This window comes from Cydia pomonella, chromosome 25 (assembly GCF_033807575.1).
Source record: "Cydia pomonella isolate Wapato2018A chromosome 25, ilCydPomo1, whole genome shotgun sequence".
In the NCBI taxonomy this organism is placed as follows: domain Eukaryota; kingdom Metazoa; phylum Arthropoda; class Insecta; order Lepidoptera; family Tortricidae; genus Cydia; species Cydia pomonella.
Genome location: NC_084727.1, coordinates 8472526 through 8498593, shown reverse-complemented (window position 1 = coordinate 8498593; position 26068 = coordinate 8472526). Strand labels below are relative to the sequence as shown.

The 26068-nt window shown below is 42.1% G+C and overlaps 3 protein-coding genes across 3 annotated transcripts; 2 read left to right on the top strand and 1 right to left on the bottom strand.

The window, feature by feature from the left end:
* Nucleotides 1-531: 531 nt before the first annotated feature.
* On the top strand, nucleotides 532-889 carry LOC133531384 (uncharacterized; the record flags this gene model as incomplete). Its single annotated transcript, XM_061869581.1, is given in 1 exon segment — nucleotides 532-889. A coding segment is annotated over 1 exon segment (143 nt), but the record flags the coding sequence as incomplete, so codon positions are not given.
* A 178-nt stretch (nucleotides 890-1067) lies between these two features.
* LOC133531271 (basic proline-rich protein-like) lies at nucleotides 1068-11791 on the top strand. Its single transcript, XM_061869402.1, has 3 exons — nucleotides 1068-1072; nucleotides 2445-3877; nucleotides 5964-11791. The coding sequence occupies exons 1-3, from the start codon at nucleotides 1068-1070 to the stop codon at nucleotides 6068-6070; spliced, it is 1545 nt and encodes a 514-aa protein (XP_061725386.1). The 3' UTR covers nucleotides 6071-11791.
* Nucleotides 11792-13138: 1347 nt separating this feature from the next.
* LOC133531740 (macrophage mannose receptor 1-like) lies at nucleotides 13139-21271 on the bottom strand. Its single transcript, XM_061870126.1, has 7 exons — nucleotides 20038-21271; nucleotides 17627-17761; nucleotides 17090-17233; nucleotides 16660-16800; nucleotides 15199-15390; nucleotides 14676-14897; nucleotides 13139-13331 (listed from the first exon to the last, which is right to left on the bottom strand). The coding sequence occupies exons 1-7, from the start codon at nucleotides 20099-20101 to the stop codon at nucleotides 13165-13167; spliced, it is 1065 nt and encodes a 354-aa protein (XP_061726110.1). The 5' UTR covers nucleotides 20102-21271; the 3' UTR covers nucleotides 13139-13164.
* Nucleotides 21272-26068: the final 4797 nt, after the last annotated feature.

The following is a 26068-nucleotide window of genomic DNA, read 5'->3' as shown; positions in this document are numbered from 1 at the left end:
AGTAAATTGAACTTGCCCCCCTTGCATAGTACATTGTGCAACAAGGCCTTGTTTTTTTTTTTTCTGGAATTTGGGTACTTGACACATGTTGAATATTATACCAAAATTTAGCTAAATGGATAGAAAATGAGCCATTCATTATAAAAAAAATACAAGGCTTCAAAAGCTCATTTTTTTTTTTACTTTTAAATATAAAAAAGAAAATTATACCATTCGATTCATTAAAAATAAATTGCATGACAACTATATACATAAACGCAATATTTCACGGTCAAATTAGCAATTTTCTTGATCTTCCATACATTTAGGACACACTAATGTAATGTGACGTCACAGCACCTTATCATTTTGTTAGAGGCGTTTCAATCGTCGAGTGCGAGCGTCAGACTTTAAACTCTCATATCTGACCTTTGTGTTGCTTAAATGCCATGAGTCCTATATAGACATTTGATCCTCAGGAAAATCAAGATCGTTTGACATTATTTACAAAAAAGTGTCAAGTAGCCAATTGACTAATGTTACTTCTGGCAGGACTGACGCTGAGCGACTACGTGAAGTGGGAGGAGTGGTGGTACAAGTACCAGGAGTGGCTGAAGAGGGAGCGCGCCTACGAGCGCTGGGCTGAAGGCGAGGTGGGATCGGTGAGTCTATTGTTTTCTATGCGTCGACTATAATGGTTTAAGATTTCGTATACCGAACTATAATCGCGTACTTTTCATGTATGGGTATCATCAACTCAACTATAATATTCATTTCGATATGCTGTAGTGAACTATAAAAAAATGACAAATCACTTGCCGCCGCGCTCTCATATAAAATACTAAACGAACGTGGGGCGGAAATAAATAGACGCGCATTTATGTTTTTTGCACTACATTTTTGTCTACTGAGATACTTATAATTTGCCAGACGCGCATTCATTATTTAGGTTTTATAGTAAAAAAGTATTATTTGAGATGAATCTTAGAAAAAGTATTGTATATAATAGTGTTATAACGTCGTTGGGAATGCCAAATCCGTTATGTGCTCGATTTTTGATTGACGAATAGTTACCTAGTAACAAATACATGAGGTATTAATTAATTTGATTAAAATCGCGCACATAGTGATTTGGCATTCTCAACTATGATAATCAAACTTTTCAATCTCGTACCTTACTTAGGCAACTCGGCAAGTTTCGTTGTCTAAACACGGTACTCGGCTGAAAAGCTCTCTATTATACAGGGTGTTTATTTAGTTACCTGCAACAATTTACGGGCTAAATATATAGGTCATACTGAGCAACCAACCTCGAAATCTCGCCATGCACCAAAGGAGGCCTATTGTAATTTGCTATTGTTTAAGACGTCGCTATAAGTATGCTTTAACGTTGTATAAAGAATAAAGTTCTGTACACAATATTTTAGCTTGGTAACTAAGGTTATTAATTAATTAGGTCTATTGATATTTCAAAAAATATACCGTATCACAAGTAAATATTTTTTCCGTGAACCCTTTTCTAGAGTTAAAATCCATATAAACTACCTTATTTTGCAACGCTTAGACATGAAACTTTAACTAATAGTGAATAATGATGAACACTTCAATTACGTTTTACAAAAATCGATCTTATTTAACTTGTTGCGTTCCCCGGCGCGCGGTCCCTGCGGGGCGCGCGGGGCGCGGGGCGCGGGGCGGGCGCTGCGGGGCGCGCGGGGCGCGGGGCGGGCGCTGCGGGGCGCGCGGGGCGCGGGGCGGGCGCTGCGGGGCGCGCGGGGCGCGGGGCGGGCGCTGCGGGGCGCGGGGCGGGCGCTGCGGGGCGCGCGGGGCGCGGGGCGGGCGCTGCGGGGCGCGCGGGGCGCGGGGCGGGCGCTGCGGGGCGCGGGGCGGGCGCTGCGGGGCGCGCGGGGCGCGGGGCGGGCGCTGCGGGGCGCGCGGGGCGCGGGGCGGGCGCTGCGGGGCGCGGGGCGGGCGCTGCGGGGCGCGCGGGGCGCGGGGCGGGCGCTGCGGGGCGCGCGGGGCGCGGGGCGGGCGCTGCGGGGCGCGGGGCGGGCGCTGCGGGGCGCGCGGGGCGCGGGGCGGGCGCTGCGGGGCGCGGGGCGGGCGCTGCGGGGCGCGGGGCGGGCGCTGCGGGGCGCGCGGGGCGCGGGGCGGGCGCTGCGGGGCGCGGGGCGGGCGCTGCGGGGCGCGCGGGGCGCGGGGCGGGCGCTGCGGGGCGCGGGGCGGGCGCTGCGGGGCGCGCGGGGCGCGGGGCGGGCGCCGCGCGGCCGGCGGGCGGGAGACCGTGGCACTCGACGCCACGTGCGCGCTATTATTTTCTGTGAATTGACCGTCCGGTTTTGAGTGATAAGACACTAAGTTTAAAGAGAATGAGTGAGTTTCACGGTGTTTCCCGTTAGTGTGGCCCCGCCCCAGCATCAGTGGGTCATGTCTCTGTTATTGTATAACCGTTGTTTTATTCACAGGTGCGACGCGAGCGTCGCCGGCGGGGAGGCCGGCACCGGCGCAGCTGAGGGCGCGCCGCCCCCGCGGCGGTCCTGGCCGTGGACCTGGCCGCGGGGGCGGCGTCCGAGCTGTAGGCGCCACCCAGCGAGGGCCGGCTGTGAGTACATCCTCGTACACCAGTACCCTGAGCAGGCCGGCCCCGGCGCAGCTGAGGGCGCGCCGCCCCCGCGGCGGTCCTGGCCGTGGACCTGGCCGCGGGGGCGGCGTCCGAGCTGTAGGCGCCACCCAGCGAGGGCCGGCTGTGAGTACATCCTCGTACACCAGTACCCTGAGCAGGCCGGCCCCGGCGCAGCTGAGGGCGCGCCGCCCCCGCGGCGGTCCTGGCCGTGGACCTGGCCGCGGGGGCGGCGTCCGAGCTGTAGGCGCCACCCAGCGAGGGCCGGCTGTGAGTACATCCTCGTACACCAGTACCCTGAGCAGGCCGGCCCCGGCGCAGCTGAGGGCGCGCCGCCCCCGCGGCGGTCCTGGCCGTGGACCTGGCCGCGGGGGCGGCGTCCGAGCTGTAGGCGCCACCCAGCGAGGGCCGGCTGTGAGTACATCCTCGTACACCAGTACCCTGAGCAGGCCGGCCCCGGCGCAGCTGAGGGCGCGCCGCCCCCGCGGCGGTCCTGGCCGTGGACCTGGCCGCGGGGGCGGCGTCCGAGCTGTAGGCGCCACCCAGCGAGGGCCGGCTGTGAGTACATCCTCGTACACCAGTACCCTGAGCAGGCCGGCCCCGGCGCAGCTGAGGGCGCGCCGCCCCCGCGGCGGTCCTGGCCGTGGACCTGGCCGCGGGGGCGGCGTCCGAGCTGTAGGCGCCACCCAGCGAGGGCCGGCTGTGAGTACATCCTCGTACACCAGTACCCTGAGCAGGCCGGCCCCGGCGCAGCTGAGGGCGCGCCGCCCCCGCGGCGGTCCTGGCCGTGGACCTGGCCGCGGGGGCGGCGTCCGAGCTGTAGGCGCCACCCAGCGAGGGCCGGCTGTGAGTACATCCTCGTACACCAGTACCCTGAGCAGGCCGGCCCCGGCGCAGCTGAGGGCGCGCCGCCCCCGCGGCGGTCCTGGCCGTGGACCTGGCCGCGGGGGCGGCGTCCGAGCTGTAGGCGCCACCCAGCGAGGGCCGGCTGTGAGTACATCCTCGTACACCAGTACCCTGAGCAGGCCGGCCCCGGCGCAGCTGAGGGCGCGCCGCCCCCGCGGCGGTCCTGGCCGTGGACCTGGCCGCGGGGGCGGCGTCCGAGCTGTAGGCGCCACCCAGCGAGGGCCGGCTGTGAGTACATCCTCGTACACCAGTACCCTGAGCAGGCCGGCCCCGGCGCAGCTGAGGGCGCGCCGCCCCCGCGGCGGTCCTGGCCGTGGACCTGGCCGCGGGGGCGGCGTCCGAGCTGTAGGCGCCACCCAGCGAGGGCCGGCTGTGAGTACTCCACCACCTAGTACACCACCTTACGCCGTGGACCTGGCCGCGGGGGCGGCGTCCGAGCTGTAGGCGCCACCCAGCGAGGGCCGGCTGTGAGTACTCCACCACCTCGTACACCACCTTACGCCGTGGACCTGGCCGCGGGGGCGGCGTCCGAGCTGTAGGCGCCACCCAGCGAGGGCCGGCTGTGAGTACTCCACCACCTCGTACACCACCTTACGCCGTGGACCTGGCCGCGGGGGCGGCGTCCGAGCTGTAGGCGCCACCCAGCGAGGGCCGGCTGTGAGTACTCCACCACCTCGTACACCACCTTACGCCGTGGACCTGGCCGCGGGGGCGGCGTCCGAGCTGTAGGCGCCACCCAGCGAGGGCCGGCTGTGAGTACTCCACCACCTCGTACACCACCTTACGCCGTGGACCTGGCCGCGGGGGCGGCGTCCGAGCTGTAGGCGCCACCCAGCGAGGGCCGGCTGTGAGTACTCCACCACCTCGTACACCACCTTACGCCGTGGACCTGGCCGCGGGGGCGGCGTCCGAGCTGTAGGCGCCACCCAGCGAGGGCCGGCTGTGAGTACTCCACCACCTCGTACACCACCTTACGCCGTGGACTGGACGCACAAGGCGCGCGCCGCGTCTTTCTCGCTCTCCGGCCTGTGCCCCAATAATCTACTCGGTGCAGTTACGGACCAGGCGTACCATTTTATACCACTCATCCGATGCGAGATAGTCAGGCCACACTAGTGCGTTGCATCGTGTTTTCTTCGCAGGCGTCGTCGCAGCGTCAACGCTGCGTCGTTATACGTATATTTTGCGACGACACGACGCAACGCAACGCACCAGTGTTGCCTAGCTTTTAAAGTGGGCCGACGTCTTTGATGTTTACGTAAATGCCGACACCGCTCAAGCTCACCGTACGTACCTAGGGTTGTCACAGACTTACAGAACTGCCCAAGACGAACGAAACCAATGACGACTTTTCAAAAAATTACGTCCGCCATCTTGGATTTTAAAATGGATGTCATTTTTTTAATCGGCACCCCGAGGACTCTCAAAAATAATTAAAACATCAAATACTACATGATACATATACAAACAGAAGCAAGAAACTATTTCTTGCTTTTTAAATAAAGTCTTAAACTACTCGCAATTTCTTAAAATAATCTATAAAACATGTCCGCCATTTTGAATTATAATTTGTTATCATATGATATACTTTTGTTTACACTGAAACAAACAATTAGCACACGTCGTATGCAATATTGTAATTGTGCACAAATTGATTGATAATTACAAGACACGCGTCAGCCCTCAAAATCATATCCCGAATACTAACAATGGCGTGTATGAAACTCAGGGACCGCCCCTCCCGCCCCCTCACGGTTGCCGTGTCTAGACGCCTTCGTCGACCGACTGTATTATTTCTTAGTGCATAGTATCTATAATAATATAATAATAAAAACATTTATTTCAGACAGAGCCCATACAATCTTGTTAGTTAATCTTAAAAACTAATTATTAATGACTGTTCTTAACTAAAAAGTAAAATAAAATAAATAAATAAACATAATAAGCACAACATAGGGTCAGCAGTGTTTGACAACATGCATGGACGTCCACCGGGCTAACAAAGGGTTGTCCCAGCGGTTAGCAAACATGCTCAAGATGTGATTGGGACTGCCGCGCAGACGGGACATGAGCGAGGCAAACCTTTTCCTCATGACGGCCGCAAAGCCATCTGTCCTGGCTTCGGCAAACATGCCAGACGCGCTACAGTGTCGCGGCAGCCCCATCAGCACCCGGAACGCGTTATTGTATTGAACGCGAAGATCGCTGTACGCTCTTTGCGTATAATTGACCCACAGGCTACATGAGTAGAAAGACACACAGAAGGCTTTAAAAAGAGTAATCTTGACTTTTTCTGTGCATCGCGCAAACCTGCGGGCCAACATATTGCATCGCACGGCCAGCGACCTTCGCTCCCGTTCAACGTCCAAGTTGTCTTTTAGGTCTTCGGTGACCCAGTGACCCAAATATTTATCTATGAAAACTCTAAAATCGTTTAATTCTATTTTTTTGTCTACAGGCAATCCTGCGACGCAGTGGTTGATCACTAAACCAGCCGTCACCCGAACACACGAAAAAGACTATTCAGTGCTAGTGCTTACTAATCTTCTGTGCGTACTAACTTAGTTATTAATGTAACTACTACCAGTTACGTCCATTCCACACTAGCGTCTCCCGAGCGTCGGCGTCTACTCAGCACTATGGAAAATGGCGTCGCTGCGCAGTTTCACGAAGATTTGACTAGATGCCGACGCTCGGGAGACGCTAATGTGGTCTTGACACCATAGGCAAAGGACGCACTGTGCGCAACACCACGAAGTGATTTGCTTCTAAATTTTTTACGAACAAATTTGCTAAAAAAAGTGTCGTCTATGTGTCATGAATATGGTAATACTGTCTAAGGTTACTAAGATAATTATAATCAAGTAAATTGAAGTACTTTAAAACTTGTGAAAACGTAAATTTTTAACACCCGACGCAAAAAGAGGGGTGTAATTTTATTGTGACAAGGTGGAAATTTGACTATTTTACAAGATTCTGTTAAGATTAGATGCCAGTTTCATGAAAGTAATTCTGGATTGATCAATAAGCAAAGTCTGCTTAGGGCACCTCTGTTTGAGCATCGAAAAATCTTAATATGGCAAAGCATTAGTGCTTGTAAAATAAGCAAATTTTACTTTGACAACTTGACAGCGAAAGCCGGCTTGAAAAACGAATGCCCACAGTGGCTCATGAATGTCAAACATTGGTTCATTGTTCTCTCAGTTGCTATGGCATGTGATGTAGAAAAAAAATACATTTATTTAACGCCATAACAGACACACAGATAGTACATAAAAAAGATGGCATGCAGACATAAAAAAAAAACATTTGGACGCTAAATTTGAAATTTAAATGACATAATCGGTCGGAAGCTGACGGCCTACCATTCCAAGGGATAAAAGGAACGCAATCCACTGCAGTCATTACATGCGGCGCCATTTTGAACAGCTCACTGAGTGACGGTTGCCGAGCAAATTGGCTCGGGTGAGGCAAACGCGTCGAGGCAAAATTTACACAGCGAGGCCGGGTGTTTGCCGCGCGAGGAAATTTCCTCGCGAGGCTGTTCGCTCTGTTTGGACCCGCCTATTCAGATATATGTGGCATTCCACCAGAGAAGGGTCCTTATGCACATGGCGCGGACCCTTTAAGCATGGAACGCCACATATCATAGCGAAATGCTTAGAAATAAAGGGAAAGGGAAAAAAGTTATCGAGCGTTGAAAGTTATTAAGTGGTTAATTTCTAACCATTGTGGCATCGTTTGGAGATATTTCTGCAAACAAGGTCTTTGATATAAACATGCACTTAAACTCCTTGACGATAGAGTCGTGTTCAGATATTTGTGAGCACCATTTCCGCCGCGATGTATCTGAGGCACGTGAAAAAGCGTGCGCCGCTGTGGGATATACATTTAAATGTAGAAACTATGTATTTGTAATAATATATAGATATAGATCATTATCTTAAATATTTATTTTGTTTTGCGATATTAAACGTAAGTAATTTAAATTTGTAGGTATAGATGTTTGCAATTGTCTATTTAATTTATTTATTGTAGAAATTACCCTTTTATAGGGTATATGAGCATTTCTATATTTAAAGTTGTATCCCCAACTTGCATTTTAAGTTTCAGAATTTGTATATTATTTTCTCTCAGAATCTTTCGATCCTAATGCGAGAAAATTTCAAAAAAATATTTTTTTTTTAAGTGTTACGGCCATAGAAGGTTGAATTGAAAACGGAACCAAATGGACGCTGCTCGATGCTCGTAATTCTGAATAAAAATACTATGAAAATTCCTAATTCTAACTCAAAAGTTGGGAGTACAACTTTGAACAGAAATGCCCAACCTTATTGTCGACACCTCACCAATGGTTGGCACCTTCAACCATAATATAAGGCAGCTGTAGTGACTTTTGAGTGTCTATCGGATAGTTGACCCTAAAACCTAAAACTATGTTCTAAGAATGTATCATTGTATACCCAGAAGGACGCCACAAGAATTATTTCTATCAACATCTAAGTTATTTAGACAATTATTTTAAGTAATGATCAAAACAGTACATTAGTACACCTGTATATAATAAAATATAATCTCATATATTTTGTCCCATAAGTATGAAAAAGAGAGCTTTTGGGCGCGTATAGCTTATAATTATGCGGTCGCTTGTTTTAGGTATTTAAAGGTAAACATACTAAAAGATTGTTTTAAATACCTTAACGAAGACCTTTTAATATTTATAAAAAAAATGCGTCGATAGAACAAAGATACATTGATCAAGTAAGATACGTAAAATCTAAGACAAATACGTCCTTCGAATTTTACAGGTAAATGAGATGGCACAGTACAGCGCCATCTGTTTTGGATGTCAAACTAAGAGGCACGTTTTGTCTTAGATTGTATCTCTCTATTAGAATCAATTCTCTTTGGTATAGAATAAGTGTTTATTGTAATACAATTTATACATACTTTTATTGTAGAAGAAATATAGTAAAAAATGCAACAAAATTGAATATTTATTTTATTACTAGATTACTACCCAAGTTAAATTAAATTTACTCAAATTTGGCAAATAAATTGATTTTAGAAGAATTATATTTTTACAGAAAATTATCGTCGAGTCGAGTTTGATAAACACGGTGCCCGCGAGGAAACGGAAAGAAGTATATTCCGGGTCATATTAACTTTTTTCATTCGCCTAGTTTCAGAGTTAATACCATTTTAAAAAAATCGTTTTTTTTTTTTTAAATTGTGATTTAGTGCATAACGCCTTTTTGATAGCGATGTCGCCACTATGGGACCTAGTCTAGATGTCCTTATTGACATATCAAAGTGACAAGGAACACTTTCACTTTGAATAGACTAGTTTTTAGGAAAAAATGTACCAATTCATATTATACCATATTTTTTCCAAGAATATGTACTTATTACGTATAAAAACATTTGAAAAAATAAAATCTTTTGGCGGAATGCACTTAAATTTGTATAAGATTTTTTCCTTATGACCTCAGGAATACGTAGTTATTTTTTTCCGTTTCCTTGCGGGCACCTTGTATATCCATACTAGATGTGCTGTGCGGCGCCTTATATTTAATTCTAGCTGACTAGTATACAATAACTTTTGGCAACAACGCATAATTTATGGAGCCGCACATCGCCATCTATATATTAGCTGTCAAATTTGAAACACGAATAATTCTTCGAAAACACATCTGTATCTTTCGGTAGTTAAATAAATGGAACGATGTGTTTTTACATTTTAGGTTACTTGATACATGTAATCAGTTAACCGACCAAATAGAAAACTGTCTGGATCTGTTCCTTTATCGTTGTGGCTTTAACCTATTTCATTTAGTCTTGTAATATTTTGATCTACCATCAAACGGTAAACATTTCATCTCGTTTTAGGTTGTTTACTAGAAGTAATAGCAAATATTACAATACTCAATTACTATTGATTAATCAAATCATTCCGAGATATTCCTATTAACAAAATATCACAATTATAGAGCAGCTTCACTTCATAAGTTTTACTACGATATATTACTTCTTCGTTGAGTAAGTAATATATCGTAGTAAAACTTATGTAAGTTATGATACATCCAGAAATTAATTGTTTTGAAGAATATTCTTGCCCAATGAAAGATCTTATTGTGGTTTGTTTACATTTATTTAAACACCTAAAGACACAGACTGTATTACAATTAATGCATATTTGCTCGACACCATGTCCTCGTCTTAATGTTTCGTCTAATAAAGGTTGTATAAAATGGATAAATTTTTATATGAATAGAGCTTTGGTAACAACCGATTGCATCAACGCTATTTAGTACTACGTACGCTAATCAAACGTTCACTGATTATTAATAGAGTTAGACTTACCAAATGTTATATAATCAAGTCGGGTCCGCAGAGAACGAGTCGCCTCGCGCGGAAATTGCCGCGTGAAGCAGCTTGGTCTGTGTAGACGTGCCTCGGGCGAGGCACATCTACACCAATTGAGGCAATTTCCTCACGAGGCGGCTTGTTAAATGTGGACCCGCTTAATGAATCTTTGGTGCTAATGATCTATTAAAAAACTTAGTGTTTGATGCAATTGGGTAAAAGTAACGTAACTTAAATACGTGCCGTAGATTTATAAATAGTTTAATTGTAACATAAGAGATATGAATAGGCAGCAAATGTTTTTTTTTTAGTTTTACTCTATGATAAACTTAGCAGTACCATTTTTTCTTACAGAATTTATCCAGAGTATATTGGTAAGAGAGAGGCAAGTTAAGGATCAAATCAATATCATATTTTAAAAATCAGTTACGCCTCTAATCTGTAAATGGAATAGTTTGTATGAGAACCAACTTTGCAATACTTATTATAGTACAAGTAACTACATAACGCTAACTAAAAAAAATATACATACAAATAAAAAATAGCTTGTAGTTCGTAACATACAATTGTAATATAAAATTTAGAATTTACTTAAAAACAAAAAAAAAAAAACAAGCTATCAAAATCTGAGAGCACATTTATTTTGAATTACTACTTATTTGTTTGGACACCTTCATTCTGAGTTAATAGGACGCGCTCTGTGTGGACCCACACGGAGCTGGCATCGTCGCGAGGAAAATTCCTCGCGCGGCAAATGGCCAATGTAGACGTGCCTCTGCCGAGGCAGCCCCCGCGTTGCCTCGGCCGAGGCACCTCTACACCCTGACCCGCCTATTCCTTGGTGCAATTCTGCCCTACTAAGCCAAATAGCGATATCTCAAAAGAAAATTAATTGCTAACTAACATTAGCTTCTATAGCTGATAATTCCATTTTCAAAATCATTTGTTATTGAGATGGGGCGTGCGCGTTGGAGGGTCTGCCATCTTGTGGTCTGAACCCGAAACATAAACATGTACATTGACACTTGACGCTATAGCAAGTGCTGCCATCTACCGTTTTCGTACGTTTTCTTGTGCAGTAGGTTCTGCCATCTAGTGGCCTACATTGGAAGCATAAACTTCACATTTACACCTCGCGCTAAAAATCTGACGTCTCCTGTGCTGCCCCCTACAGTTTATGCACTCCCTGGAACGCTATTTGGCTTATGAGGACAGAATTGTTATAAATAAATAAATATTATAGGGACATCCTTACACAGATTGACTAAGTCCCACAGTAAGCTTAAGAAGGCTTGTGTTGTGTAATATTTGTAATCATTGTTTTTATATCTCAGATCCTAAAATGACAGTAGGTAGGTAAAGCCTGACCAGTAATACATGATCATGCGCCATATTGCGGAATTTCATTGGAACTAAAAATTTTCATACTAAACTGAACTGTCATCCTATACATGAGAATAACAGCGCCCTCTTAAGAATTATCATATATTTCTGGGCGGGCTTAACCGATTTGTTTTATAGTCGCCATCAGATATATCCGAGCGGTGAATGTGTTCACAAATATCTGAACAAAGAGGGCTTTGTTAAAAGGGATAAACGAGAGGTTACAGTGCATGTTCAGATATTTTTGGGCACCTTTGCTGCTCCAATATCTCTAAAGGTCACTCCACAAAATCAAGATAATTGGGTAGAAGTCAAACTAATCGAAGCATTATATTTGTATTTCTAATTTAAAGACCATGTTTCCACAAGAGATGTACGTGGAGTGGTCCTATTGGTTCTTGACAGACGCATCCTCGCAAATCTCTAGTGGAAACGCAGCCTTAAACTTCATAAAAAATCTGACTTAACCCTTTACCAGGCTGACAGTTCAAAAATGACAATCGAATGTCAGTCTTACTCATCGAAAATAGAACATATGTTTGAAGAGCCGCATGTGGGAAATATATATCCCTTAGCCTGGTAAAGGGTTAAGGCTTGAAGGGTTTACCCACTAATAATCGGCACCCCTGTACGTGTCAATAATTGGGTGGTGTTACCCTAGTCTCGTTATATTTTCCTACGATAGCACAAAACGTTGCTTTTTAGTTAATCATGTAATAGATGTTATTAATTAATGATAATAAAATATTTATAGAAAAAGTATATTAAGGTTTTATTATTTCTCTTTACATGGTCATTATTAAGATGTTCATTAATATTTTACAAGCTTTATATTAACTTGCAATGTACCTATGTACGGGTCAAATCTTGCAAGTTAAATTTGACCCACTTCCCGACTTCTAATGAAGCTGAAAATATGCATACATATGTAAGTTGGGTGACAATGCAATATTATGGTACTATCGAGCTGATCTGATGATGGAGACAGGAGGTGGCCATATGAACTCTATGATAAAACAACGCAACCTAATTGTGTTTGGAGTTTTTAGAATTGTCTCTATGAGTAATAGTTGCCTGTTGAGAAATGTACAGTCAGCAATAAAGGGTTGTACTAAAAATTAAATTTTTGCCAAAAACTTATTACATTGGTTGGCTCGATTGCTTAACCAAGTCACGGAATTTGGCCGAGGGCTGCTGGCAATATATAAATGCTTTGCGCGTTTCTACTTACCGACGCCCTTCACACTAATAGGCCATAAACTTTTGAACGCTTTATGTCATAAACACAAACGCCAAGCTCCCGGGCGCAAGCGAGCGAATGTAAACCTTACGCGAAAGTGTGAAGGTTACTTTGACAGCGTACGTCATGACACCTATAGTTGTCCTTGGCGCTGTGGGCACGACTAGTAACGAAGCCTTTAGGGGTTCTTTTTGTTCAAAGGGCGTCCTACCTACTAAAAGGTCGGGCGAAGTCTACAGCAATTTTGTTAACTTTTCCAGGCATAGTACGATTTAGCGACCACATACGCGCCATTATGTTTATCAAAAATGTTTTAGTATTAGTAACCTATTATAAAACCAAAATTTCAGCGTTGGATGTAATTCAAATTAGTATTGTTTTCAATCTGACTCCACAACACAGGCATAGCCTAGTGTGGCAGTCATAAGTTAAGGAAATCTTGTAATTTTTTTTGGTAAATAAACTGTTTTTTTTATTACAATTTCAACTTTAGCATTGCGATTTAAGGTTCAAATTAGATTGCAGTTTCTGGAAACGTGACTTGTCTTCAAATGAATCGTCAAAGCTGGATTAATTGGAATATATTTGGATTTTTTGGGAAAACCTTGTGGATTGGTGGGACCTGGAAAAGGGTTAAACATGGCTCCACGAAAAGGTTCTTTATTATAAGTTACATAGAACTAGATATTTCACAAATAAACGGCCGTGCGTGGTCCAGACAGTCGATGTCCACTAAAGTGTTAACATCGGCGGCGAGGCACCCGCAGCGCTCCTCGTTCCAGTCGTTCGGCTCGCCGGGGGCCCAGGCTTCGAAGCCAGCTTCGGCCAGCGTTTCACCTGAAAGTTTTAAAATTGTAGTTTATGTTACTGCTACATAATGAAAGGCATTAGAATACGAGTGTGGGCTTAGGAAATGAACGAAGTGAGTTTCGTAAAAGGACCACACGAGTTTTTTATGCCTAATTATGTACAGTTACATACACTGTTTTATCTACACACATATTATAAACTTTATATGATAACTACACACTATCCTCATATTACGGCCAATATTGGGGCATCGTTGCTCTCTTGTCGGAACTCGTGGATATGAGGTGGCGTCTCCGAAATATCTTTATCGCTCATTTTACACGAATGTTATGTTATAGTTTAAAAACAACATTACAAATTAATTTTACAATTAAATCTAATTATAAGATAAACTGTACATCAAATGGCGGTAAATGAAAACTTTTTTCACCCTTGTCACGCAACCGTAGTTTTTTTTTTAAATTCTGCGTTTATGCAACATTTCATTTCAAATCGTCATCTCGACTGATATTAGAATAGAGGTCAAATCGAATTGCTTTTTTTTCAGAAATGTTCGAAATTTTAATATCATTACCAAATCGACTTTGATATAATAATGATCAAGCTATTATTATTGATATAATGAAGCAATTACAATATTATTACAGATAAGAAATTTGTTGTAACAAAATGGTTTATCTTTATGTTGGCCATTATTTACGGATTTTGAAGGCATCATAGAGAGTTTATGATATGTGTATAGATAAATACACAAATCATTAACTGTGCCTATAAGAGTTCAAGAGTTGTATGGCTTATAAATGTGCCTGCGGCGCTCTACACACTACAAATGTTGGGAACGCGCTCATAGACATGTAAAGCCCGTCCAGCAATATATGATCATTGTCAAGAGGGCGCTGTCATTCTCATGTATAGGTTGACAGTTCAGTTCAGTATGAAAAAATGAGTTCCAATGAAATTCCGCAATATGGCGCGTGGTCATATATTACTGGTCAGGCTTTACTCACAGAGTTACAGCGTGTATTTTTTATACGACCACATAATCAAAGGGTAGTTAGTTTAGGTATTCAGCAATGTTACTACTTAGTTTTAATTCAAAACTTCGCATTTAATTATGACGTCACGACTGTCACTAGTGACCATGATATACAAAATACATTGCCGATCGATTTTTTTTTATGTTCTGGTAGTTAAGATTAAATTTCAAAACACTCAGAATTGTTTTATACTCGTAGCACGAAAACCTACGTCTAGTTTAAGTTCGCGGTTATATCAAAAACACACACTGTATATTTAATAAAATAACTTGATTTGTTTCTTAAGTTGGTAGGGGGCACTACTTTGAATATGCTATGATTAAACAGCACCTACCATGAACAGTCACCCACAAGTCTTTCCTCCAGTAACTGAATCCGATGTGAGCCCAGATCCACTCAGACTTGATCATCCGGCCGAGGGTCTTGGCTTCGTACTCGCTGTTCACGATCGCCAGATGCCCGCCCTCGTGGACGCACGTGGCGTACCCCACTTGCCAGGATACGAATTGGGGGTGGATCTTGTGACAGGTCTTGGTGAATTTGTCGTAGACGTATTCTGCAAAACGGATATAAAATACGTTTTAGCTCGCAAAAAAGCCCTTCTTAGTCGGGCAGTCAAATCAGTCATTTTAGATCACGCGCTACTGCTTACAGAGCGTCCCTAACACACAAACAGGTCGGGCAAAGCCCGATATTCATAGCGCGCTCCTGCTTACAGCGTGCCTGGGGTGCCCACACACTAAGACAATCGCTACGACAATGGAACGCTTTGTGTCTCTCTATCACTCTTTCACATTAGTGCAACAGTGACAGTTGCGATTGGCACGTTAGCTACTCGGCCTGGGCTGACATCTTACCTGTATCCGTAGTCCCGCAGAGACTCAGCTGGCTGGGCGGCTGTCTCTTGTAGCAGATGTAAGGATACATGTCGTCGCACTTGCTGTCCAGGAGCGGTCCGCTGCGCTGCATTATCAGGCAGTTGCCAAAGTGGTTCACGTTGTCGGGTTCCCTGGGTGCCCATTTCCCTGCCATCTTTTTCAACGGGATGCCTATGTACAACAAGCATTGTAAAGAATGTGTATTATATTAAAGCTGGGTGTATTTGTAGAGTAGTTGATATTGTCCCATAGATGCAATTGCCCTGGTCGACCTTAACCGATAAATTATGTGCAGAATAGCGCGATATAATTTAGCCATCGTATTAGGGTGCACGATTTTATGACGCGCCATAGTCGTTTATGAGTTTATGATCGTTTATGACTAAAAGCTACAATCTTCAATTAGGTTAATCGTTTGTCGTAATTTGTCATTTAACTTATTGAGACCTTAAGAGGGAAGTATACCACGTGATCGTCCAAAAAAAAAAGAGAAAACGCTTTTCCTCTTCTAAATATTTTCCAGTCTCCATGATTTTCTAGTATGTTATTGACACAATGTAAAAATAGGTTTATTGGTTTTCCTTTTTTTCAAAATTTACAAAACAAAAACTATAACATTTATTATATTTTTTTAAACAAAACCTATAAACCTATAAGTATAACATATTATGCTGAAGCGATCAACATCAAAATCAAAGTGATTTGTTAAGATTTAGTTGGTGGAAAACGTTTTCTCCCGAAATGGAATTCCATAGAAAAAGTACCGTTATTTCGCTAGGATCGCAAAGCTATTCTTCCCTCTTAAGGCGTCGTCCTAATACAACGCGACTGCTCGAATTATCGCGTGAACGCGCGATCAAACATATTAATATCGAATAGGTGTCGTATTTGACATTCGCGCGATACTTCGGAATCGGGGAAGCACCAGCAGCGCGATAATCGCGTATTCGCGTTCTAATAGGACACCTACTTTTGTTATCGCGCGACCAATGCTATGGTCGCATCGCTTACTCGCGCGATAATCGCGTAGTCGCGACGCCCTTTGACGACCTGCCAACTTTGATGTTTTTTTAGAAAGTTCACACGCGTCGAAATATATTGTAAATCCCTTACTCCATTTTTTCCAACTATCACTTAAACTGCCCGTAGTAATGTTCAATAAACTTTGATCATAAGTAAACGGTAACGGAGGCGTAAGCACTGTTTCCATTTTAGTATATAAACAACTGAGTCCTGTTAATTAAATATTATAACTTTTTATACTATTTTATCTTTGTTTGAACCATTTAAATAATTTCCGGCTGCGCCATGTCAGGGTAGGCGTCAATGATACTCGAGTTGGACTTCAAGACTGTTTATTAATAATCTAGGGTGGGTGCACAATTCTCAACTACCGACATCTATTACCACTTTTTGCTAATAGGTAGGTTAGGTACCTACCTTTCAGAGAAGTAAATAATCCTTTGGAATACAAGTCGTTGATGCCCGTGAAGACCTGGAGTACGGGCTGCCTGCTCGTCAGCAATACTCTGCTCATCGTCGCCAATAAGGCTTCGTTCTCTGGGGACGCCAGTTCCGCACCTGGAACAAAATGAATTGTTATTTGTTCCTATCATTTACAAAAAACCCTCTAGATAACTGACAAAATTAACTAATTTTTATGGTATTTTTGGACAGATGGACCAAAATAGTGACCGAATTGGCCACAGATCATCCGAGGTAGAGGAGGCCAAAAATGAGGTGGTGAGACGACCTGTACTCATTTTGCGGCGACTAGTGGGAGCATGCACAAAGCCGTGACGAGTGGCGGAAGACAGGGGAGGCCTTGTCCAGTAGGACATAAATAGGCTATTTAAAAAATCGGCAATACCTTCATCAAAGCATTTCAGTCGAGCGTCGCTCCAGGTGGCAGGGGTACGGTGCAGCTTCATGGAGCCGTTTGCCGCTTCGTAGTAGATGTACTCTAGACCTGGACTCAGGTTCAGTGGCAGGGGTTCCGGTTCTGGCGAGCTATCTGTAAAGCATACAAAGATATTATAGGTTTGGTGCTTTTTTTAACGAAACCGAGAAAGAGTATGTGGTAGATATTTATTTTTTCTTAGTTTCGTTCACCATGAAAAAATACACGTGAGGTCCCCTTATACCCCCCCCCCCTCCCAATGTGATCTGTCATGATCCCCTCCCCCCTCCCCCAACGTGATCTATCATGATCCCCTCCCCCCCTCCCTATCGAAACTCGCGTGTTTTGTGCACTAACCCTACTCTAGATCCTAGATACTATAAGCTAAGGCCGTCCGCTAGCTGGTGCGGGTGCACGCAGCAGGCGCACGCACGCTGGTGCCATTGAAGGTAAAATCCGCCCCACGACGGGTCCGCGCCAACTAGCGGACGCCCTGTTTCTCCATACCTCCATTTCCCATTGACACCAGTACATCTACGTTTCCCGTTGATGCCGTTAGGCCTCTCTCCGGAGCTCTGATAACTCTCTTCAGTGCTAGAGGCTTCTCAAAGTCTAGCTTTTCTTCACGGGGCATCACATGGTCTGTAGAAATAGTACACATAACTATGCAACCCATTCTTATTCTTTCTTTTTCATATATTTTTTTTTTTCAATTATTTTTCAAAGGCTATTGCTTATGCGGTTTGTTGGCGAGACAGCGCTCATGTTTTTATTTTATTCATTGAGCGTTTTCAAATTGTCCGAACCGATATCGGATGTAGGTTCCTACAATTATACTACAATTGCTACCACAGCGTCACAGTACATACTAGTTATGTATTCTGTAGCATTAGTTTATGAGACTGCTAGTTTAACAGTCCAGACGCGGTTTATTTATTTAGTATAAATTTTATTTTGACACTTGGAGAGACTTTACACCTCCAAATTTTATTAGTATTAGTACTCTGACATTGGGGACCTTTTACATCTCCAGATTTAATGTGTTTTTAACCATAGAGACGTCTCTATTGTATTGTAGTAATTATTTATTTTAAAATTATTATAATGTAAATATGTTTACCCAGGTATTGGCTGTTGTATTTATAAATGTTGTTATGTATTTTTCATGTCACTATATGATGTTACTATAAATGTTGTATTGACTTGTAAAAGAGCCCTTGAGGCCTACTTGCAGAATAAATTTTTGAATTTTGAATTCCGCAGAATCGGATATATACATATAGAATCCTAGATCTGATAACATGCATCCGATAATGTCGGTCCGACAGCTTACGGGGGTTCGACATGGCTGTAATTATCAGAAGTGCCTCTCCGATATCGGATGTGGGATGGTGCTATAATTACTTGTGAGAAAAACAGCCGGTATAGAGTGCCCTGTGGCAATAAGTCTACCTTTATGCATTAAGGGCCCCCAGCAAACTCGATTCTGCATATAAACGAAGTTATTGCTCTGAAACTTTGTACTTACAATAGGATAAGGTATATCTATGCCTGTAATTAGTTTATGTAGCTTCAGATACCATAGTTAAAAAAAAATAGTGGATTTAAGGTTTTCATACAAAACTTGTTTTTACTCTATTTTGTTTGTTTTATAAGGTGAAGCCATATAAACTGATTACAAGCATATACCTCATGTCATTGTATGTGCAAAGGTTCATTATAATCCAACACGTGGTTATAAAATGAGAATGAAACTCCGTTTCTATCGGAAGGTGAAATGCGGCCGAGTTTGCCGGGGACTCTTAAGAGGCAACAGGAGTTGTCATTTCTCCATACAAACGTACTCGACTGTTTCCTCCGTGGTTTTTGAAGCTAGAGCAATGATTTTTACAGTACATATGGTCCTACTTTACCGCACTAGTGCGAAAATTAGCATATTACGTTACTGTGTCGAACATTTAAAGGGCCATATATACTGTAAAACGTTGTACGATACATGTGCGAATAGGTAATTCGTAACTCGTGTCGTTTTAAAACACTCCCTTCGGTCGTGTTTTAATTTATCGCCACTAGTTTCGAATTTCCTATTTTTTGCACTTGTATCGTAATGTACTATTTCAACATAGATTATTATTATTAATATCTGTATCGGACGTTTTGCTTTTTTTGATATTTTTGTTTCTTAAGGCGCTAGTGCACTTCAAGTATTTGCAAAAACGGCCTTATTTACTAGGCCGCAAAGAGAAGCATGGTATTCAAAACTGACATCAATTAGCCTAAAAATTATAACAGTCCGACACAAATAATTTTATTACCATTTAGATCTCAAAATTTCGTTACATTTGGTTAAGTTTTGGAGGGGGGAACAGGAGGAACCGCTTTCGTGAGCAAGACAGATATATTCCACATCAAAGGTAGTGGATCAGGGATGGTGCGGACGCATCTACACGTGGCCCGATCCATAGTGATTGCTCTCAACCATCGCATGGCCAACTCGCTGGTCCAGCGCTGGACCATCGTGTAAAGGAGCCATAATAATTATAATACCGGTTGAGATTGTTTGCACACTTTTCCTGTTATTGGATTTCTTACCCATCAGCAATGAGGAAAAAAAATATACCTACCTACCAACCTAACGTACTCAGCATATAATATACCACAAAATAATAATTTTATAATTTAAATTAATTTACTGATTTTTCAGTAATGTCACACATTTAAGGGTCCCTAGTTGACTATGAACATTTTGGAAAATTATTCGTTTCAGAGTTCGTTAAAAATGTATGTTTAGTTGTATGTTTATGTCTGTTTTTATTATTTTTGTACAATTTACTAACGAAAACAGGACATTAATATTTTTCTTTTTATTTGCGACAAAAAACAGTAACACACAGGTTTAGACATATACAATAACATACCTTCGTTTAAGCTAAAAACACATGCCACACACAAAACTAGTACAAAGCAGACAAACACGGTCATATTTTGATAAATATTACATTAAACTGTCTAATAAAAGCTTTTTGCCCGCAAATATGAAACACGTCGCACAGTGAATTGAGCAGAACAAGTAAATGAGACAAAAATACTTAAGTACAAAATATCAAAAAACGAATTATATTACGTCATTGGCTATACATTAAGTAATACGAGTTATCTTTTTGCCCCTTCATGGGTAATTCATTTGAATATAGTAGTAGTTTAGGATATAGTTTCGAATCTAGAGAGTAGGTAAATACAGGATAAAATTTTCAACCATGTGCTCTGTTCACCAGCGAGCTGACAACCGATCGTAAGTGACGGGGATGGTGATTTGTGTGAGTGTGACCCTGAATGAGATGTCGCACATTCAGGAGGTACTAATAAGGAACGGGTATAAAATAAATAAGTGGCAACCTAGACGGAAAGCAAGATGGAAGTCCTGATGTCTCCAGACAACCGGCGATAGGGTTGTTTCCAATTTTTTGAAACGCTTGTATCACGTTCTATATTAACTAAAAGTTGCCCTAAAATTCAATTTTTATACTAAAAACGGCTTTAAATATGTTAAATTAACAAAATATATTTTGACAGATGCTTTCGCGCCCAAAACGCTCTTTGAAAATTGTGTGACGTCACAGCTCACAGTTTGACACATAACTACATACATACACACGTAGAAGATACGAACTGTCAACTGACATTTGTCATTTGTTGTTTATCGCCTAACTGTCAACAGTGTCAATCCGAGAGTTGTGACGTCATCAGAATCTTCAATGTCGTTTCGAGTTTGGTCACGTGACGTGTGCAAAAATATATTTTAAATTCAATATTTACGAAAATATGGTCATTACAGGTCCCCTAAAAGTAGTTTAACATGTTCTTATAATTCAAAAGAATTTATTGGGATACAATTCTGCGCTAAGATTTGTAGATAGAAACAACCCTATTCTGCCTTATGTAAAAAGAGTAACGGATAAAGTTGGAAAAGTACTTGGAAAGGAAACTATTCTATAAAGACAGTGTACGTTACTCCTTTCCAGTCACCTGGCGTTTATGCATAGAATTGATTGCAGTTGTAGTATTTCTTATATCAGGGAAACAAAGCGCACCATAGCAGAAAGTGTTAAGGAACATATCGCAGCTGTCAAAAATCGCCAAGTGATCAAGTCTACTGTGCATTTTCGCATTTCAGCATTTACTGGAGTCTGGACCAAACCACTGGATCGAGCTGCATAACCCTAAAATCCTTCCCACGGATCGCCATTTCTACAACAGAAAATGCGGCAAGCCATTGAAATAAACAAACATTGAAATTTCAATCGGGATGAGAGTTTGGGGATCGCATCCACATGCAATCCAGTCATTAGTATATGTAAGAGGAAAAATATCGACAGTCGAAAAATGGAATATCGTTAATGTTGTGTGTCCATTTTAGCCAGTCTTCTCCGAGACCACGGGGACAACGCCATCCTCGATACGTCGGAGGTAAATTTAAAACTCAATACGGGATTAAATCCCGTTTCTATTATTTAATAATTAATACATATAATTTACTCCCAAGATGATATTTAGTACTTTAAGTTTGTTCTATCTAAGTCGAAAAGTTCTCGTATTGCGAATTATGCTAAGTATGTTTAAGACGTGACAAGCAACGTCAATGGCAATGATGATTGTGTACATTGAGACATAATATTTTATTTATATGAATAATAGGACGGCTTAAGGCTTCATAATTTAATGAAGTTATTGAACAAAAGTGTCAGTGTTTGTGGAGTACAATCTATGTTTTAATTACTTAATTTGCTCGTGTTACAGGCCTCACCGGTATATATAACATAAATAATAAGCTCATATATGATCAAAAACATAAAAAAATAATTTTGTCCAATGAGTTTGTTTTACTAGATCCACTGTGCGGCGTCCGGTCACCAAACTGGTTTTCTCTCGACTGACCGATGATGTTGAACATCTTCAATTAAGCACCTATCAGTAAATTAAGAATTTAATCGGTAGGTATAAGGAAAACATGCAAATACGAGTAATTGAATTTTAGCATGAATTTCCAATTCATACCTGATGTTATTTAGAATTTTTTTTAAATCAAAAGTGGTAAAAACTTTTCTGTCATTTTTTAATACCTACCACGTCGGTGGCAACCATATACGACCACCCTAATGGTAATTAAGCGATCAAGGTAGGCTGTAGACGCCTGCAATTCCAATTAAATAATAATCAAAATGTTCTTAATGCACAGTGTAAGGTTCAGTAGTCGTCGTAACAATGAAATAATTTTTTTTGGCGCCACCTTAAGCAAAGAGAGTTTGAAATAGAGGTGAATTGTCAAAGAAAACTTTATAGCCGCTGTAAATTTACTGTCATCTTTCGACACATGATTAAACGATGTGTTAAATTTGTTACATATCAAATTATCATTTATTCATCGTTACCCTGTAGCCTGTGCCCAGCAGTAGGCTGAATTATATTTCTTTTTACCACAGCTGCCGAACTAGCTTCCCCAGAGAACAAAGCGTTATTGGCGACCATGAGCGAACTCCTGCTAACGAGCAGGCAGCCATCACTGCACATCTTCACCGGCGTCAACGACTTGTACTCTAAAGGATTTTTCACTTCTCTAAAAGGTTATCCCAGCGGCTTGACAGACCATATTTTCTCCAAAAAAAGTTGATTTGCAACATGCAATACGCGACCAGAAGCCACGAAGAATTGATTAACAAATGTGACCAGGGGGCCGATTTTTGAGCGCCCGATTTCGAGTGGCCCCCTTCAATATATCTCTACTACTAGGAATTTAAATTCTACTAATAGAATGGAAAACGGGTGATCAAAAAACCACTAGATTCCTAATTTATATTCAGACATAGGAATCCATGGGGCAAAATTGTTTGACAAGTAGGCAGTTCCTATATCGATAAACTCAACTCAACAGCAGCACAGGAGCTGTCAGATTTTTATGTTTATATGGTTCCGATGTACCCGACAAGATGGCAGAACCTACTATGCACAAGAAAACACGTGACATGTACATGTTTCAGTTCAGGTTCCGGCCACAAGATGGCAGACCCTCCAACGCGCACGTTCCCTATACGCAGTGTTGGCCGAAACGATAATGAAATTGACAATTAACCATTACAAATTGAACCGTAACGTAAACTGCAACCGTCCTTTACGGTTCAATTTGTAATAGTTATTGGTCAGTTGCAATTATCGTTCGGCCAACACTGCCTATACGTACGTAAGTACGTACATGCGTCTGAGTGAATGAATGTATACGAGTATAAGTCATTCTGCAGTCTGCGGAGTCTGCCCTTGCCGGCGACCGGCGTCGGCAGTCGCAATCCATCGCGCGCGTAAAACGCATTGCAATTCGTCCTTGACTCAGTCATTCACTTTATATGACGCCAATCGTCTCGCATTTATAAATAAACATTAAACATAATAGTGGCTGATATTCTTTAACGCTTTAAATGCAAAGATAAATAATCAAATTACATATATATGGAATCAATGGTTGCAAATCAAAGTGTGTTCCACCTGTGCACTGGATTGGGCAAATTCTTAGCTGAAGCCTTATTGAATGCAACACGCTTTCAACTTACGCTCTATAGACAATATTTACAGAAAACTGACGGCTGAATATCAATGCATAGAAATCGGTTTCGTCATAAAAAGTCACTGCAAATAGTAAAATAAGTACTACTATGGAATATTAATTAGGTATTCGACATTTATTGGATTTCTTCAGAACGCATCGGTATAAGTCTTAACTCGGACAGTTGTTAAAAACTTCAGACAGTATTTTTTACGAAAATGCCTACAGAAGCGAAAGCTATTGTGGTATGTATCATGGCTCTATGTGTTTTATATTATCGGTACCATGAAGCCAGTACCAATGAAAATAACCCTCAATGTAAGGATGACCTTCAGTTATCGGTAAAAGAAAGGATAGGCGAGTCGTTTGAACTCAAAAATGGCAAAAACAGTGTTAACTTTTCATATAATAGCGATGTTGATATATCGTGCGAAGGCGACCGTGACAAACTAATCTTAAAGAAAAATGGAAAACTTTTATATGTAACTAAAGCTTCAATTATATTAAGAGAACACACTGAATTTGTTTGCATCGACACAGAGACAAAGTGCCAAGTATCCGCTCTTATATCAGCGGCTCCTATAGTAGGTACAATAAATAGCGATGTTCTCGATGATTTCAGAGGATATTATATCATGAAATATACGGGTAGAAGTTTTATTGTAATGTGCCTGGGTGCAGCATCTAGCGTGCTGAGAATGAGTAAAGATGGAATGAGATTACGAACACAAAACTATCACCAAACAGCACATGATGAAAGTGAAATTAGTTGGTCCGAAGACCCGGACTTACTAGTTACAGAATATATTTGTACAGACTCAAATACTGCTCTTACTACAAAAGCTACCTTTAGTAGGGTACCTCATATGTATGTGCATTCAGAAGGTGGTTTAATAAGACCCTTATACGGTTACAGCCGTGAAAAACATGAGGAAAGGTATCGTGTAGCTTACGGAAATTTCGTTGAAATTTCTGTACTTGGCCACGTTCTGTTAAATTCATTGGTATTGGAAAAGATGAAGAATTATTGTCAAAATACGCAAATATTAATACATTGGTTATAAGTAAAACGATTACTGAAGAATCTAAATTTGGGTGTGCAGATAGTGATTCTGATTATATGAGATATGTGCAAATAGAGGTTATACCGCGTATGTATGTTCATATAAAAGGAGAATTAATCGATCCGATAGACCCAGAACTCTCTAGAATGCATTATCGTGTAAGTTATGGAGTAACTGTTGATATATTCTGCTCTTGGTCCCGAGCTGTCAATCTCGTTGGTATTCCAAGAACTGATAAGGAGCTTAAACAAGAATTTGTAAATATTGATACAGTGAAAATAGGGAAAGAGATTAAAGAAACATCGGTGTTCGGGTGTGCGGACAGTGAATCTAAATATAGGAGAGTATATGTACAGATTGAGGTAGATGAAGAAAAACCAAAAGATGTTCATCTCGATAGCAAAGTCAAAGCTGAATTCTAAAAAAACACAGACCTTAAAAGCAGTATTTTAATGGAAGATTAAATAACTAAAAATAACATTTTATTGGCCTGTTTCAAATGTGTTATTGAGTAGTGTATTTTATTTTTAAGGTATACAATTAAAATGATGTACAGTCAGCGTCAAATACTTTGTAGCAACCAAAGTAGCCAAATAGTTCGGTACACCATATATTTAGTATGGTGTACCGAACTATTTGGCCACTTTGACTGCTACAAAGTATTTGACGCTGACTGTACGAATAGCTTCTTACGTCGATCTATTTCTGCTTAAGGATTTTTTACACAAGGAACAACTACTATGGCAAGTCAATAAATAAAATGTACTCTATTTCTGTTATTTTAAAGTTTAATTTCGCTTGGTAAGGAGAAAAACGTGGGGTCATACTTAAGGTAAAAGAGAATTTGAAATAGAGGTGGAAACGATACCGCCATACCTTTGGCCTGTGATCTATTAAATGGGGCCATTTTTTGATATTTAACACATATCATTGAAAGGATAAAGATCAAACTCAAACGTCGTTCTTAAAGTTTTAATCATGTGTCAAAAGATGGCAGTAAATTTAACGTGGCTACTAGTTTTCTTTGACAATCCACCTCTATTTCAAATTCTCTTTGCTAAGGTCAAATTGATAGCTCGTATGTGGCCTTTTGTCATTTATCCATATTGAATGCAACGTACGACTGACACCGGTATCGGTATACCGTAAGAGCCGCTATTTTAACGGATAATATGGCCAAGCGAGATGGCTATAAGATAGTTATGGCTCCTCTACACGATGGCCCAGCTCTGGACCAGTGAGATGTGGCCATGCGGTTGTTGAGTGCACGCACTATGGAATTCAAAGAAACCT

Coding starts and splice junctions, on each gene's coding strand:
- LOC133531271 (XM_061869402.1), top strand. Junction 3,878..5,963: donor CCACCCAGCGAGGGCCGGCT/GTGAGTACTCCA, acceptor TTTTGTCTACAG/GCAATCCTGCGACGCAGTGG.
- LOC133531740 (XM_061870126.1), bottom strand. CDS start 20,101: ATGACCGTGTTTGTCTGCTTTGTACTAGTTTTGTGTGTGGCATGTGTT. Junction 17,762..20,037: donor TGTTTTTAGCTTAAACGAAG/GTATGTTATTGT, acceptor CTATTTCTACAG/ACCATGTGATGCCCCGTGAA. Junction 17,234..17,626: donor GGTGTCAATGGGAAATGGAG/GTATGGAGAAAC, acceptor TATGCTTTACAG/ATAGCTCGCCAGAACCGGAA.